Source organism: Ranitomeya imitator, chromosome 3 (assembly GCF_032444005.1).
Source record: "Ranitomeya imitator isolate aRanImi1 chromosome 3, aRanImi1.pri, whole genome shotgun sequence".
Classification (NCBI taxonomy): Eukaryota; Metazoa; Chordata; class Amphibia; order Anura; family Dendrobatidae; genus Ranitomeya; species Ranitomeya imitator.
In genome coordinates, this window is record NC_091284.1 from 88,450,019 (window position 1) to 88,466,551 (window position 16,533).

General features: G+C 44.5%; 1 protein-coding gene across 13 annotated transcripts in view; it reads right to left on the reverse strand.

Moving 5' to 3' along the window:
* The window catches only part of LOC138672752 (transient receptor potential cation channel subfamily V member 3-like), a 138,086-nt gene that overhangs the window by 28,901 nt on the left and 92,652 nt on the right, over positions 1-16,533 (reverse strand). For 11 of the 13 annotated variants that reach the window (XM_069761068.1, XM_069761066.1, XM_069761070.1 and 8 more), the window contains 3 exons: positions 11,240-11,395; positions 3,032-3,133; positions 2,469-2,542 (listed from right to left, as the gene is read on the reverse strand). In XM_069761068.1, coding sequence (XP_069617169.1) covers positions 2,469-2,542; positions 3,032-3,133; positions 11,240-11,395 — 332 coding nt within the window. The remainder of the gene's footprint in view (positions 1-2,468; positions 2,543-3,031; positions 3,134-11,239; positions 11,396-16,533) is intronic. The other 2 variants (XM_069761067.1, XM_069761075.1) reach the window with 1 other exon arrangement.

Sequence of the window (16,533 nt, forward strand, 5' to 3'; positions counted from 1 at the left end):
TTTTGACTATTTTGATAGTTGTGGTCTACCTATGATGTCAATTACAGGCCTCTCTCATCTTTTAAAGTGGGAGAACTTGCACAATTGGTCGCTGACTAGATCATTTTTTTCCCCCACTATATATATATATATATATATACATACATATATACAGTATATATATATATATATATATATATATATATATATATATATACTGTATATATGTACACACACACTGCTCAAAAAATAAAGGGAACACTTTAACAGAATATAACTCCAAGTATATCAAACTTCTGTGAAATCAAACTGTCCAGTTAGCAAGCAACACTAATTGATAATCAATTTCACATGCTGCAAATGGAATAGACAACAGATGGAAATTATTGGCAATTATCAAGACACCCTCAATAAAGGAGTGGTTCTTCAGGTGGGGACCACAGACCACATCTCAGTACCAATGCTTTCTGGCTGATGTTTTGGTCACTTTTGAATGCTGGTTGTGCTTTCACACTCGTGATAGCATGAGATGGACTCTACAACCCACACAAGTTGCTCAGGTAGTGCAACTCATCCAGGATGGCACACCAATGCGAGCTGTGGCAAGCTGTTTGCCTTCACTCTGCGGTCCAGCTCACCCCAAACCATCTTGATTGGGTTCAGGTCTGGTGACTGTGGAGGTCAGGTCATCTGGCGTAGCACCCCATCACTCTCCTTCTTGGTCAAATAGCTCTTACACAGCCTGGAGGTGTGTTTGTGGTCATTGTCCTGTTGAAAAATAAATGATGGTCCAACTAAACGCAAACCGAATGGAATAGCATGCCGCTGCAAGATGCTGTGGTAGCCATGCTGGTTCAGTATGCCTTCAATGTTGAATAAATCCCCAACAGTGTCACCAGCAAAGCACCCCCACATCATCACACCTCCTCCTCCATGCTTCACGGTGGGAACCAGGCATGTAGAGTCGATCCGTTCACCTTTTCTGCATCGCAGAAAGATACGGTGGTTGGAACCAAAGATCTCAAATTTGGACTCATCAAACCAAAGCACAGATTTCCACTGTTTCACTGTTCCTTGTGTTGTTTAACCCAAACAAGTCTCTTCTGCTTGTTGCCTGTCCTTAGCAGTGGTTTCCTAGCAGCTATTTTACCATGAAGTCCTGCTGCACAAAGTCTCCTCTTAACAGTTGTTGTAGAGATGTGTCTGTTGCTAGAACTCTGTGTGGCATTGACCTGGTCTCTAATCTGAGCTGCTGTTAACCTGCGATTTCAGAGGCTGGTGACTCGGATAAACTTATCCTCAGAAGCAGAGGTGACTCTTGGTCTTCCTTTCCTGGGGCGGTCCTCATGTGAACCAGTTTCTTTGTAGCGCTTGATGGTTTTTGCCACTGCACTTGGGGACACTTTCAAAGTTTGCCCAATTTTTTGGACTGACAGACCTTAATTTCTTAAAGTAATGATGGCCACTCGTTTTTCTTTACTTAGCTGCTTTTTTGTTGCCATAATACAAATTCTAACAGTCTATTCAGTAGGACTATCAGCTGTGTATCCACCAGACTTCTGCACAACACAACTGATGGTCCCAACCACAATTATAAGGCAAGAAATCCCACTTATTAAACCTGACAGGGCACACCTGTGAAGTGAAAACCATTCCCGGTGACTACCTCTTGAAGCTCATCAAGAGAATCCAAGAGTGTGCAAAGCAGTCATCAAAGCAAAAGGTGGCTACATTGAAGAACCTAGAATATAAGACATAATTTCAGTTGTTTCACACTTTTTTGTTAAGTATATAATTCCACATGTGTTAATTCATAGTTTTGATGCCTTCAGTGTGAATGTACAATTTTCATAGTCATGAAAATACAAAAAAATCTTTAAATGAGAAGGTGTGTCCAAACGTTTGTTCTGTGCTGTATATATTTCTAGATTGTGAGCCCTTGCGGGCTGGGTCCTCTCTCCTCATGTTCCGGACGTGACTTGTATTGATTAAGATTATTGTACTTGTTTTTCATTATGTATACCTCTCCTCCTTGATTTCTGAACTCTTCCTGAGTTAAATCATTAGTATTGTTGTTTCTAAATGATTATGAACTTGTTTTTTTTTGCATTATTTGAGGTCTGAAAGCACTGTTTTTTTTTTATTTTGACCATTTTTCTTTGTCAGAAAAAATGCATACTTTATTGCTTGGAAATTCGGAGACATGTTGTCAGGAGTTTATAGAATAAGTGAACAATTTACATTTTACTCAAAAATATGCATATAAAGAGAAAAATCAGACAAACTGAACATTTTGCAGTGGTCTCTTTGTGGTCTGTGTATATATATATATATATATATATATATATATACATATATATATATATATATATATATATGTATATATAGGAAGCGATAGAAGATACACGCCATGTATTAACCATATTACTGATCCCACCTGAAATAGTAAGTAGGATTAAAGCTAAATATTGCTAAAAGTTAGAACTTACAATAGAACATGGAACCACGCATCAGACACCACTGATTGTAGGTCAGAAGGTTTCAACCAGAAAAGTCCTATACCCTAGAAAATAAAAAATGCAATCAGTCAGCAGAATTTTCCATGTAATCCAAGAGCAGCATGGTGTAGGGACAGAGATCCTGATCCTGATACTGAGTTGCTTGTGGGAGATTATTTATTTATTCACTTATGTCCCGCCATTAATTCCTCAGCTGTCTAAATAAGGCTGAGTTCACACTTTGGCCAAGGCTTCCTTATAGCCATGATCATCTTGACATATCAACTGAAGCCTGAAGGATCCTAAAGTAGATATCTACATTTCTATAACAGATTGTAATAGTTAGAAAAATGGATTGCAAACTCATACAAAATAATACTGACATTAAACTTCTGATATATCAAAACTATGCATATTTATTTCTGTAAAAAGTCACTGACAGCATCATTAGATGGTGTAAGATCTACAGTAGACAACGTTTCCTCACTTTGTGGGTTTCAACAGTTGATCTTATGGTCAGGAAAAATGATTCATTGAGTGATAATGTACCATACCTCGTGAATTATCAGGAAGACAGAGCAAATGACAACAAAAACGTGCCCGATAAGCTGAAAGACTCCACTTGTACTGGATAAGCTAAGTGTGATCAGACCCTGCTGTGAGAAAAACACTATAATTATATTTGGTAAATGATAATCAGCCGTGGAAGTTTTATGCTAATGATGTACTAGTGCAGTGGGGTCTGAATGTTGGACGTTGCACTTGGTCTTCTCCTGCCAGTCTAGTTATTAGTTGCCCCCTGCCTATCTCCGGTCTTTGACTGACAGGTCACTGCTTTGTCTGTGACCTTCCTCCTCTGATCAAAATCTCATGCATGCGCCTTCATTGTCGGGGGCTGAGCATGCGCAGTACCTTCCAAATTACATAATTGAGCTGAGAAATCGATATGCTCCTGGCAATGAGTATCATTTTGGCTAGAGGAGGCAGGTCACTGAAAAAGCAATGACCAATTAGTCATAGAAGACAGGAGGTAAGCGGGTGTTATGATAGGTAATTCAGTAACACAATGTACATAGCGATCAGAGCACATACAGTGATCTGACAATCACCCAAAATAATAGAACGAGCTCTGAGACGTGGAAACTCTGTAGACCGCAATTCCTGATCCTCTCCAAACACAACTAGAGGCAGCCGTGGATTGCGCCTAACGCTCCCTATGCAACTCGGCACAGCCTGAGAAACTAACTAGCCTGAAGATAGAAAAATAAGCCTACCTTGCCTCAGAGAAATACCCCAAAGGAAAAGGCAGCCCCCCACATATAATGACTGTGAGTAAGATGAAAAGACAAACGTAGGGATGAAATAGATTCAGCAAAGTGAGGCCCGATATTCTAGACAGAACGAGGATAGGAAAGATAACTTTGCGGTCTACACAAAACCCTAAAGAAAACCACGCAAAGGGGCAAAAAGACCCTCCGTACCGAACTAACGGCACGGAGGTACACCCTTTGCGTCCCAGAGCTTCCAGCAAAACAAATAGACAAGCTGGACAGAAAAAATAGCAACAAATAGCAAAGAAGCACTTAGCTATGCAGAGCAGCAGGCCACAGGAATGATCCAGAGAAACACAAGTCCAACACTGGAACATTGACAGGAAGCATGGATCAAAGCATCAGGTGGAGTTAAGTAGAGAAGCAGCTAACGACCTCACCAGATCACCTGAGGGAGGAAACTCAGAAGCTGCAGTACCACTTTCCTCCACAAACGGAAGCTCCCAGAGAGAATCAGCCGAAGTACCACTTGTGACCACAGGAGTGAACTCTGCCACAGAATTCACAACAGTACCCCCCCCTTGAGGAGGGGTCACCGAACCCTCACCAGAGCCCCCAGGCCGACCAGGATGAGCCACATGAAAGGCACGAACAAGATCGGGAGCATGGACATCAGAGGCAAAAACCCAGGAATTATCTTCCTGAGCATAACCCTTCCATTTAACCATATACTGGAGTTTCCGTCTTGAAACACGAGAATCCAAAATCTTCTCCACAATATACTCCAATTCCCCCTCCACCAAAACCGGGGCAGGAGGCTCAACAGATGGGACCATAGGTGCCACGTATCTCCGCAACAATGACCTATGGAATACGTTATGTATGGAAAAAGAATCTGGAAGGGTCAGACGAAAAGACACAGGATTAAGAACCTCAGAAATCCTATACGGACCAATAAAACGAGGTTTAAACTTAGGAGAGGAAACCTTCATAGGAATATGACGAGAAGATAACCAAACCAGATCCCCAACACGAAGTCGGGGACCCACACGGCGTCTGCGATTAGCGAAAAGTTGAGCCTTCTCCTGGGACAAGGTCAAATTGTCCACTACCTGAGTCCAAATCTGCTGCAACCTGTCCACCACAGTATCCACACCAGGACAGTCCAAAGACTCAACCTGTCCTGAAGAGAAACGAGGATGGAACCCAGAATTGCAGAAAAACGGCGAAACCAAGGTAGCCGAGCTGGCCCGATTATTAAGGGCGAACTCAGCCAAAGGCAAAAAGGACACCCAGTCATCCTGATCAGCAGAAACAAAGCATCTCAGATATGTTTCCAAGGTCTGATTGGTTCGTTCAGTCTGGCCATTAGTCTGAGGATGGAAAGCCGAGGAAAAAGACAAGTCAATATCCATCCTACCACAAAAGGCTCGCCAAAACCTCAAAACAAACTGGGAACCTCTGTCAGAAACAATATTCTCTGGAATGCCATGCAAAAGAACCACATGCTGGAAGAACAAAGGCACCAAATCAGAAGAGGAAGGCAATTTAGACAAGGGTACCAGATGGACCATCTTAGAAAAGCGATCACAGACCACCCAAATGACTGACATCTTTTGAGAAACGGGAAGGTCAGAAATAAAATCCATAGAGATATGTGTCCAAGGCCTCTTCGGGACCGGCAAGGGCAAAAGCAACCCACTGGCACGAGAACAGCAGGGCTTAGCCCGAGCACAAATCCCACAGGACTGCACAAAAGTACGCACATCCCGCGACAGAGAGGGCCACCAAAAGGATCTAGCCACTAACTCTCTGGTACCAAAGATTCCAGGATGACCAGCCAACACCGAACAATGAAGTTCAGAGATAACTCTATTCGTCCACCTATCAGGGACAAACAGTTTCTCCGCTGGGCAACGATCAGGTTTATTAGCCTGAAATTTTTGCAGCACCCGCCGCAAATCAGGGGAGATGGCAGACACAATCACTCCTTCCTTGAGGATACCTGCCGGCTCAGATAAACCCGGAGAGTCGGGCACAAAACTCCTAGACAGAGCATCCGCCTTCACATTTTTAGAGCCCGGAAGGTACGAAATCACAAAGTCAAAACGGGCAAAAAACAACGCCCAACGAGCCTGTCTAGGATTCAAGCGCTTGGCAGACTCGAGATAAGTCAAGTTCCTATGATCAGTCAATACCACCACGCGATGCTTAGCTCCTTCAAGCCAATGACGCCACTCCTCGAATGCCCACTTCATGGCCAGCAACTCTCGGTTGCCCACATCATAATTTCGCTCAGCAGGCGAAAACTTCCTGGAAAAGAAAGCGCATGGTTTCATCACTGAGCAACCAGAACCTCTCTGTGACAAAACAGCCCCTGCTCCAATCTCAGAAGCATCAACCTCGACCTGGAACGGAAGAGAAACATCTGGTTGACACAACACAGGGGCAGAAGAAAAACGACGCTTCAACTCTTGAAAAGCTTCCACAGCAGCAGAAGACCAATTGACCAAATCAGCACCTTTCTTGGTCAAATCGGTCAATGGTTTGGCAACACTAGAAAAATTGCAGATGAAGCGACGATAAAAATTAGCAAAGCCCAGGAACTTTTGCAGACTTTTCAGAGATGTCGGCTGAGTCCAATCATGGATGGCTTGGACCTTAACCGGATCCATCTCGATAGTAGAAGGGGAAAAGATGAACCCCAAAAATGAAACCTTCTGCACACCAAAGAGACACTTTGATCCCTTCACAAACAAAGAATTAGCACGCAGGACCTGAAAAACCGTTCTGACCTGCTTCACATGAGACTCCCAATCATCCAAGAAGATCAAAATGTCATCCAAGTACACAATCAGGAATTTATCCAGGTACTCACGGAAGATGTCATGCATAAAGGATTGAAACACTGATGGAGCATTGGCAAGTCCGAACGGCATCACTAGATACTCAAAATGACCCTCGGGCGTATTAAATGCAGTTTTCCATTCATCGCCTTGCCTGATTCTCACCAGATTATACGCACCACGAAGATCTATCTTAGTGAACCAACTAGCCCCCTTAATCCAAGCAAACAAATCAGATAACAATGGCAAGGGGTACTGAAATTTAACAGTGATCTTATTAAGAAGGCGGTAATCTATACACGGTCTCAGCGAACCATCCTTCTTGGCCACAAAAAAGAACCCTGCTCCCAATGGCGACGACGACGGGCGAATATGCCCCTTCTCCAGGGATTCCTTCACATAACTGCGCATAGCGGTGTGCTCAGGCACGGATAAATTAAACAGTCGACCTTTTGGGAATTTACTACCAGGAATCAAATTGATAGCACAATCACAATCCCTATGCGGGGGCAGGGCATCGGACTTGGGCTCATCAAATACATCCCAGTAATCAGACAAGAACTCTGGAACCTCAGAAGGGGTGGATGACGAAATTGACAGAAATGGAACATCACCATGTACCCCCTGACAACCCCAGCTGGACACCAACATGGAATTCCAATCCAATACTGGATTATGGGCTTGTAGCCATGGCAACCCCAACACGACCACATCATGCAGATTATGCAACACCAGAAAGCGAATAACCTCCTGATGTGCAGGAGCCATGCACATGGTCAGCTGGGTCCAGTATTGAGGCTTATTCTTGGCCAAAGGTGTAGAATCAATTCCTCTCAATGGAATAGGACACTGCAAGGGCTCCAATAAAAACCCACAACGTTTAGCAATCCAAGTCCATTAAATTCAGGGCAGCGCCTGAATCCACAAACGCCATGACAGAATATGACGACAAGGAGCATATCAAGGTAACGGACAGAAGAAATTTTGACTGTACAGTACCAATGGCGGCAGACCTAGCGAACCGCTTAGTGCGCTTAGGACAATCAGAGATAGCATGAGTGGAATCACCACAGTAGAAACACAGCCCATTCAGACGTCTGTGTTCTTGCCGTTCAACTCTGGTCATAGTCCTATCGCACTGCATAGGCTCAGGTTTAATCTCAGGTAATACCGCCAAATGGTACACAGATTTACGCTCACGCAAGCGTCGACCGATCTGAATGGCCAAAGACATAGACTCATTCAAACCAGCGGGCATAGGAAATCCCACCATGACATCCTTAATGGCTTCAGAGAGACCCTTTCTGAAAATGGCTGCAAGCGCAGATTCATTCCATTGAGTGAGCACGGACCATTTTTTAAATTTCTGGCAATATAGCTCTATCTCATCCTGAGCCTGACAAAGAGCCAGCAAATTTTTTTCTGCCTGATCTACTGAATTAGGCTCATCGTACAGCAATCCAAGCGCCAGGAAAAACGCATCGATATCACTCAATGCAGGATCTCCTGACGCAAGAGAAAATGCCCAGTCCTGAGGGTCGCCACGCAAAAAAGAAATGACGATCCTAACCTGTTGCGCTGGGTCACCAGAGGAGCGAGGTTTCAAAGCCAGAAACAGTTTACAATTATTCTTGAAACTCAGAAATTTAGTTCTATCTCCAAAAAACAAATCTGGAATAGGAATTCTCGGTTCTAACAAAGAATTCTGAACCACAAAATTTTGAATATCTTGAACTCTTGCCGTGAGCTGATCTACACATGAAGACACCTGAACCACCCAAATGTCTAGGGGAAAAAAAAGACAAATCACAGTGCAAAGAAAAAAAAATGGTCTCAGAACTTCTTTTTTTCCCTCTATTGAGAATCATTAGTACTTTTGGCTTCCTGTACTGTTATGATAGGTAATTCAGTAACACAATGTACATAGCGATCAGAGCACTTACAGTGATCTGACAATAACCCAAAATAATAGAACGAGCTCTGAGACGTGGAAACTCTGTAGACCGCAATTCCTGATCCTCTCCAAACACAACTAGAGGCAGCCGTGGATTGCGCCTAACGCTCCCTATGCAACTCGGCACAGCCTGAGAAACTAACTAGCCTGAAGATAGAAAAATAAGCCTACCTTGCCTCAGAGAAATACCCCAAAGGAAAAGGCAGCCCCCCACATATAATGACTGTGAGTAAGATGAAAAGACAAACGTAGGGATGAAATAGATTCAGCAAAGTGAGGCCCGATATTCTAGACAGAACGAGGATAGGAAAGATAACTTTGCGGTCTACACAAAACCCTAAAGAAAACCACGCAAAGGGGCAAAAAGACCCTCCGTACCGAACTAACGGCACGGAGGTACACCCTTTGCGTCCCAGAGCTTCCAGCAAAACAAATAGACAAGCTGGACAGAAAAAATAGCAACAAATAGCAAAGAAGCACTTAGCTATGCAGAGCAGCAGGCCACAGGAATGATCCAGAGAAACACAAGTCCAACACTGGAACATTGACAGGAAGCATGGATCAAAGCATCAGGTGGAGTTAAGTAGAGAAGCAGCTAACGACCTCACCAGATCACCTGAGGGAGGAAACTCAGAAGCTGCAGTACCACTTTCCTCCACAAACGGAAGCTCCCAGAGAGAATCAGCCGAAGTACCACTTGTGACCACAGGAGTGAACTCTGCCACAGAATTCACAACAAGCGGGGGTGCGGAAAATGCCCAGACAGGCAGGAGAAGACCAAGTGCAACGTCCAGCCCCGCTTACGCCTCATTGGCATAAAACTCGGCTCAGAAGAATGACAAAACAGATTTCTTCACAAAAGGTATCATTTTATTCAGCTTCCAAGCACCATTACAGCAATGTCTTTAGTTAGGAGTCCAGTTTAGTTAAGAAAGGTAACTGGTAGTTGCAATTAACTGCCTTAACCTCTTGACGACAAGAGGTATTTCAGTTTTTGCATTTTCATTTTTTTTGCTCCCCTTCTTCCCAGAGCCATAATTTTTTCATTTTTTTGGTCAAAATGGTCATGTGATGGCTTGTTTTTTGCAGGACGAGTTGTACTTTAGTACAACAACATTGGTTTTAACATATCCTGTACTGAAAAACAGGAAACAAAATTCCAAGTGAGGTGAAATTGCAAAAACAAAAGTGCAGTTCCTCAGTTGATTTTTCTTTTTTTCTTTACCATGTTCACTAAATGCTAAAACTGACCGGCCATTATGATTCTCCAGGTCATTACCAGTTCACAAACACCAAACATGTCTAGGTTCTTATTTATTTAAGTGGTGAAAATACAAGACCTGTAACGTCTCCATTTTTCGTGATCTTGGGTTGGGTGAGGGCTTATTGTTTGAGTGCCGAGCTGACGTTTTTATAGATAGTTTTGGTATAGATGTGATCTTTTGGTCACCCGTTATTGCTTTTTATTGCAATGTAGTGGCGACCAAATAATGTAATTCAGGTGTTTTTAATTTTTTCCTCATTACGCCGTTTAGCAATCAGATTAATTCTTTTTTTTATATTGATAGATCGGGAGATTCTGAACACAATGATACCAACTACCGTATGTGTATGTTTGTTTTTTTATTGCTTTATTTTGAATGGGGCGAAGGGAGCGTGATTCGAACGTTCATATTATTTTTTTAATATATATTTTTTAAAACTTGTTTTGCTTTTTGCATGCTTTAATAGTCTCCATGGGAGACTAGAAACTGCAGTACTTTGATCTCCTCTGCTACACACAGGCGATGATCAGATCGCCTATGTTTAGCAGAAATGCTCATTTGCTATGAACCCCGACCATGGGGTGGCGCTTATAGCAATCTGTCAATGACAACCATAGAGGTCTGCTGGAGACCGTTGGTTGTCATGCCAACCCATCGTTGACCAGCGATCATGTAACGGGGTCACCGATGGGTGGGATTAGAAATGCGCTACCGGTAAGCACGAGTTAAATACCACAGTCAAAGATTGACAGCGGCATTTAACTAGGTAACAGCCGTGGGTGGATCGCGATTCCACCCATGGCTGTTGCGGGCATATGTCAGCTGTGTAAATCAGCTGTCATGTGCCCGGAAAGGTGCGGGCTCAGCACCAGAGCCTGCACCAAACGGGGAGTCTGGCATCGGTGTACTATTACGCCCAATGTCAGAAAGGGGTTAAAGGAGTTGTCTGTTCAAAAATGAAAAGTTTGCAGTCACTATGTGTGACTGCAGACTTTTGAACCCTCCCAGCACAAGCACTGTGCGTTGCGAGGATTCGCTGTTCAGAAAAGGTGTTCAGGTATGTAATATGCATACTCCCGGGCAGTAGCCGTCTAGTGGTAGCACCTCGCTCCATACACTTGCATTGGCGAGGCCACGCTCGCTAGATTTGGCGAGGCCACGCTCGCTAGATTGGTTCTGCCTGGGAGTATGCATATCACATACCTGACCGCCATTCCCGGGGCAGAGAACGGCGAATCCTCATAGCGGGTAGGATTCATAAGTCTGCAGTCACACATAGTGTCTGCAGACTTTTCATCTTAGACTGGACAACCCCTTTTAAAAGTCTTTTGCTATGTGGTCTTTACATTCTTACAAAATACAAATGCAAAAACACATATTACTTGTATTCATTCTAAAGAGACTGTTAAATAAATGCTCACTGTACCTCAACGCCTTGTGGTCGGTAGTATAGGAAAGTAAAAATAGTATTGAAAGCAAAGAACAAAAGAAAAGACATAAAAAACATGTATCTTGCAAACTTCTTCCACTTCAGCTGAAGAAGAGTATGGAGAGGCTCCAAAGCCAACAATTCATGACGATTCTAGGTAAAAAATAAGAGGGTTTAATCTTACAATATGTACAGATTATTTGTACTAATGCAGACTGCTCCATAGTTACATACTTAGTACGGTTGAAAAAAGACACATATCCATCAAATCCGACCAAGGGATGGGAAAGGATAAAGGGAATGGGGTATAGGTACAACCCTAATGCTCCATCCAGACTGCCCTGAGAGAGTATGGTTTTTTTTTCTCCTGGTCCCAAGTGTCGATCAACTGGATCAACATTCAGAACAAGAAGTTACACGTGTACATAAGGATATGTAGTTTACATCTAAAAAAAATCATCTAAGCCTTTCTGAAATCATTGATAGTTCCTCAGGTCAGATGTTTCAAGGATTAAAAGTTCTCCTGTTAAGGAAAGCTTGTGTCTTCTGGAGATTGAACCTTTTTTTTTCATCTCCAGACCGTGGGGAATATCCTTTATCTTTTTTAAGAGGGTTTTACATGAAGCAGCTTTTGACCAAATTTTTTGTATAGGCCACTTACCGTATTTTTCGGACTACAAGACGCACTTTCCCCCCCCCAAAAGGGGGGAAAATGGGAGGTGCATCTAATAGTCGCAATGCAGGCTTACCGTGGCGGCAGAGGTGCGGTGGCAGAGGTGTAGCGGCAGAGGTGCGGCGGCAGAGGTGTGGCGGCAGAGGAGGCGCAGTAAGCGGGGTCCCTTTCTCCGGTGAGGTGATGCAGCAGCCCGGTATGCAGCAGAGCCGGGTGAATCCTGTTGTTATCGGTGGTGGCGGCCATTTTCCTGAGGCCGCGCGTGCCCAGATGGAGCGCTCTGCTTCCCGGGGCTTCAGGAAAATGGCCACCGCGATGTCCATCTGCGCACGTGCGGCCTGCCGCGGCCATTTTCCTGTAGCCCCGGGAAGCAGAGCGCTTCATCTGCACACGCGCGGCCTCAGGAAGATGGCCGTGCCCACCGATAACAACAGGATTCACCCGGCTCTGCTGCTTACCGGGCTGCTGCATCACCATACCGGGGAAAGGGACCCCGCTTACTGCGCCTCCTCTGCCGCTGCACCTCTGCCACCTCACCTCTGCCACCGCACCTCTGCCGCCACGGTAAGCCTGCATTGCCTGCACGGTAAGCCTGGGACCCCTCTCACTGCACCTCCTGATCCCAGCACCTCCTGATCCCAGCACCTCCTGATCCCAGCACCTCCTCATCCCAGCACCTCCTGATCCCAGCACCTCCTCATCCCAGCACCTCCTGATCCCAGCACCTCCTGATTCCAGCACCTCCTGATCCCAGCACCTCCTGATCCCAGCACCTCCTCATCCCAGCACCTCCTCATCCCAGCACCTTCTCATCCCAGCATCACCCCACCTCTGCCGACACCTTGCCTCCTGTGACCCTGCTCTGCCACCGCCAGCCCTCAGGTAAGATACTGTAAATTCTGACAATAAGACGGACCCCCATCTTATAAAAAATCTTTTTTTCTGCAATTTTCACCCCAAATTTGGGGTGCGTCTTATTGTCAGGTGCGTCTTATAGTCCGAAAAATACGTTTACAAGTTAATTGTATACCTCCTTAGATGTCACCTCATTTTTCGCATATAATCTGCGGCCACTGCCATTAGAGGCTTATCGCAACAGAAGCAAGGAAGAGGATGTCATCGCATGAAGATGGGAGGCGCCGAACCCACGACACCCATCGGACCCGAACCGAAACGGGCCGCCCCTGGGTGAGTATAATCTGAATTGTTTTTCTTATCTTTCAGGATACATCGGGGGCTTATCTACAGCATTCCAGAATGCTGTAGATAAGCCCCTAATAGCGGTGGCCGCAGCTTATATGCGAAAAATGAGGTGACAGATTCCCTTTAACAACCAAGATCCTCCATGCCTTCTTTTTACATTTTCTGGCTCTAGGGAATCATTTCTACAAACTGGTGCCAAGAACTGAATTCAGGAGCATAGCTACCGGGTGGGCAGAGAGGGCCTGATCTGGAGGGGCCCACCAGGAGCTACCGCTACCCTTAAAAGGATGACTACAAAGTGAGCTCTTATACAGATTAAGGGCCCTTATACAGAGTGGAGGCTACTAAGGGGGCTCTCCTACAGCATGGTGGCTACTCATGAGGCAATCATATAGAGTGTGGGCTACTAAGATGACCATCGGACAGAGGACGGCTACTAAGGGAGGCCATGATACAGAATAGGGGCTACTAAGGGAGACAATATATGTACTATTGTGGAGGCCATGATACAGTTTCGGGAATACTGCGGGGGATATCATACAGTGTGTTGGCTAATGTGGGGCCATCGGACAGCATGAGGACATGATACAGTGTGGAGGCTACTGTAGGGGGCCATCATACAGTGTAGAGGCTACAGTGGGGCCATCAAAGAGTCTGGGGCTACTAAGGGAGCCATCATGGGGCTAATAAAGAGGCCATGGAACAGTGTTGGGGTTACTAAGTGGGCCCTCATACAGATTGGGGCTACTAAGGGGGCCCTACTACAGAGTAGGGGCTATTAATTGGGCAATCGTACAGGCTAAGGGCTACAAAGATGTCCATACATAGTGGGAGCTACTAAGGGGGTCATCATACAAAATGAGGGCTACTAAGGGGCCCAATATACTATGTGGACTACTTTGGAGACCATCATACAATTTGGGGAATACTGTGGGGGCCATCATACAGTGTGTGGGCTAATGTGGATCCATCATACGGCATAAGCACCTGATAAAGTGTGGGGGCTAAAATAGGCGCATCAAACAGTGTGGGGCTACTTAGGGCTAATAGGGACACATGTGGCAGCAACGGCTCAGCATTGGGGTATCAGCAAGATGGGGAGTTTGTGCAGGATAGAAATAGATAGGGATAGTGTTGGAAATATGAGACGTCAAATGCATCTTGTTTGTAGACTCTATAGATGAGCCATGGCTGGAAGAAATTGTCATATCGGTCCGGGCCAGATGGAAAAGACAGGGAAAATGAACGGCTACATCAGGAAGGATATCAACTGTAAGTCACTATCTATAACTGTATTGTAATCTTGCAAATTCAGTAGATGGATAAAATAACTTCTTAATTTTCAAACAAAAAAATATATTAAAAAATCCATCACATGACACGGGGAAGAGTTTCTTACCCATTCCTTAGTCCTAGCACCTTACAGTTTAAGCAAAAGTAATTTATATTTGTGGTCAGTTGTGCCAAGGTTTTCACAAACAGTGACATTTCCAACAAGCTCTGCATTGTTATAAAAGACCAGATTCAACACATCTTGGCAGGTCTATCACAAACTAGCCCATAAAATATAACAACAAGCAGAGGAATTTTCTCTACTTTGCAGTAGTTTAAGTACCATGACCCCATTCCAATATCATAGTAGGTAAATCTTCAATAATTTTTCCAGCCTGTGCAACTGGGGCCATCTTATTATGCAGCTGACCATCCAACTCCTCATAGATGTTGGCGTGAGGTTTATATATTACAATAAAAAAATTTTTTTCACTGTTTGCCTCTCTCTGTAATTCCATCCATAAGGTCTCCACTTTCCCGCAACCTTCCTCTCGTATTGCCACTGTCACACATGCTTTCATATCATTCCTAAAATCCAGGCATACTCCTCCTCCTTTCTTGTTGGCCTCTTTTCTAAAAGAGCGTAAAATCAGGAGGATTTACAGCCCAAACATGGAAAGAGGCAAATTCTGCCTCAGTAATACCAATTACATCAATGTGTTTCTCCAATACCAAGACCTAAGATCTTCCATTTTAGTCCTGGCGTTTGTGAACGTCGTACACTTTAAGTTTCTATTCAGTTTTTCACATTCACTTGATGAAATGCTAATTCCTAAAATGTTGTGGTCTCATTTGTCTTCACTATTTGTTTGTAACACATGGATCTTTGTTTCCACCAACTTTATCATCCCTTTACAGTCCACTTCCCCAGCCTCCATTATAGTCTAGCCCCTTTCTAACCTACCCCTTTGTATTCTGCCTTGTCCTCCCCATCTTTCACACTTGCTAGAATTATCTCCCCCAGCACAGCACATTCAGGTGCAAGGTATCTGCAAAATACAGTATGTACCCCAATGAAAAGCCCGCCCAGTGATCCAGGAACCCAAATATTTCTGTTCTGCACCAAGATGAAAGCTATGCCTTTAACTTGCTAAGTTCCTGCTGTCTCTCCTGTGAAGCCCATGGCACAGGCAATATTCCAGAGAAAACTAGCTTGGAGGTTTTTCCTTCAGCTTGCAGACTAATTCTTTAATGTTATTATTAAGGATCTTCTACCTACCACGTATTCTTTCTTTGGTTCCCATGTAGACCATGACAGCTGGATCATTAATTTATCAACCCATTCCACCACATGCCAAACTCTGGCACAAGGAAGACAGGAATTCATTCAGTTGAGGCAATTTTGGCGACAAATTATTTTATACCTGTCTTCCAAATTATAGAATGGTCTATAACCACCAACTGACTTACTCCACTTACATTACCATCCCCCTGGCTACTAGCTGAGCTGTTCTCCTAGCTGTTAGGAAGAGCATTGTCCAATAGGGTTGCCATTTCTGATACTGACATCCTTGCATAATCATTCAATTTGGCAATATTACTAGGAAGTACAGAAACAGGAGCTTCTTCAGCTTAGACCTCTTTTGACTTCCCCTTTGTAACAACTCTGCCGGCATCACTGCATGGCCTCCCATCCCTCACACACCATCTTACTCACTGCTCCATGTCATGTTTTGATCTCTGTCTGCTGCCGGCTCCATGTTCTGTGCCTCTGCTCTCTGCATGCTTCCTGGCTGTGTGCATACGGGGGGGCGGTGCCAGAACTCTCTGGTTCTTATGGAACCAGGGTGCGCCTGTCTAATCTGTTCCTGACCAATTACCCAGAGGCCTCCAGTATTTAGGGCAGCTCCACCCTGTGGACTGGGCCTGTGCAATGGTTTGCTTCTGAGCTGCCAGGCCTTGCTCTGTGTTTTGCCTTCTCTGAAGGCTGTTCTCCTTGCTTTGCCTTGTACCTGTCTGTCTGCCCTCCAGGAGGCTGAATATCCTGGTCCCTGTGTCTTTGTTCCAGTACCTTGTCTCATTCCATTACCGTGTCTTAACTCTGTCCTACCATTGTCTCCTTATCTGTACTTCTTTCCCTACT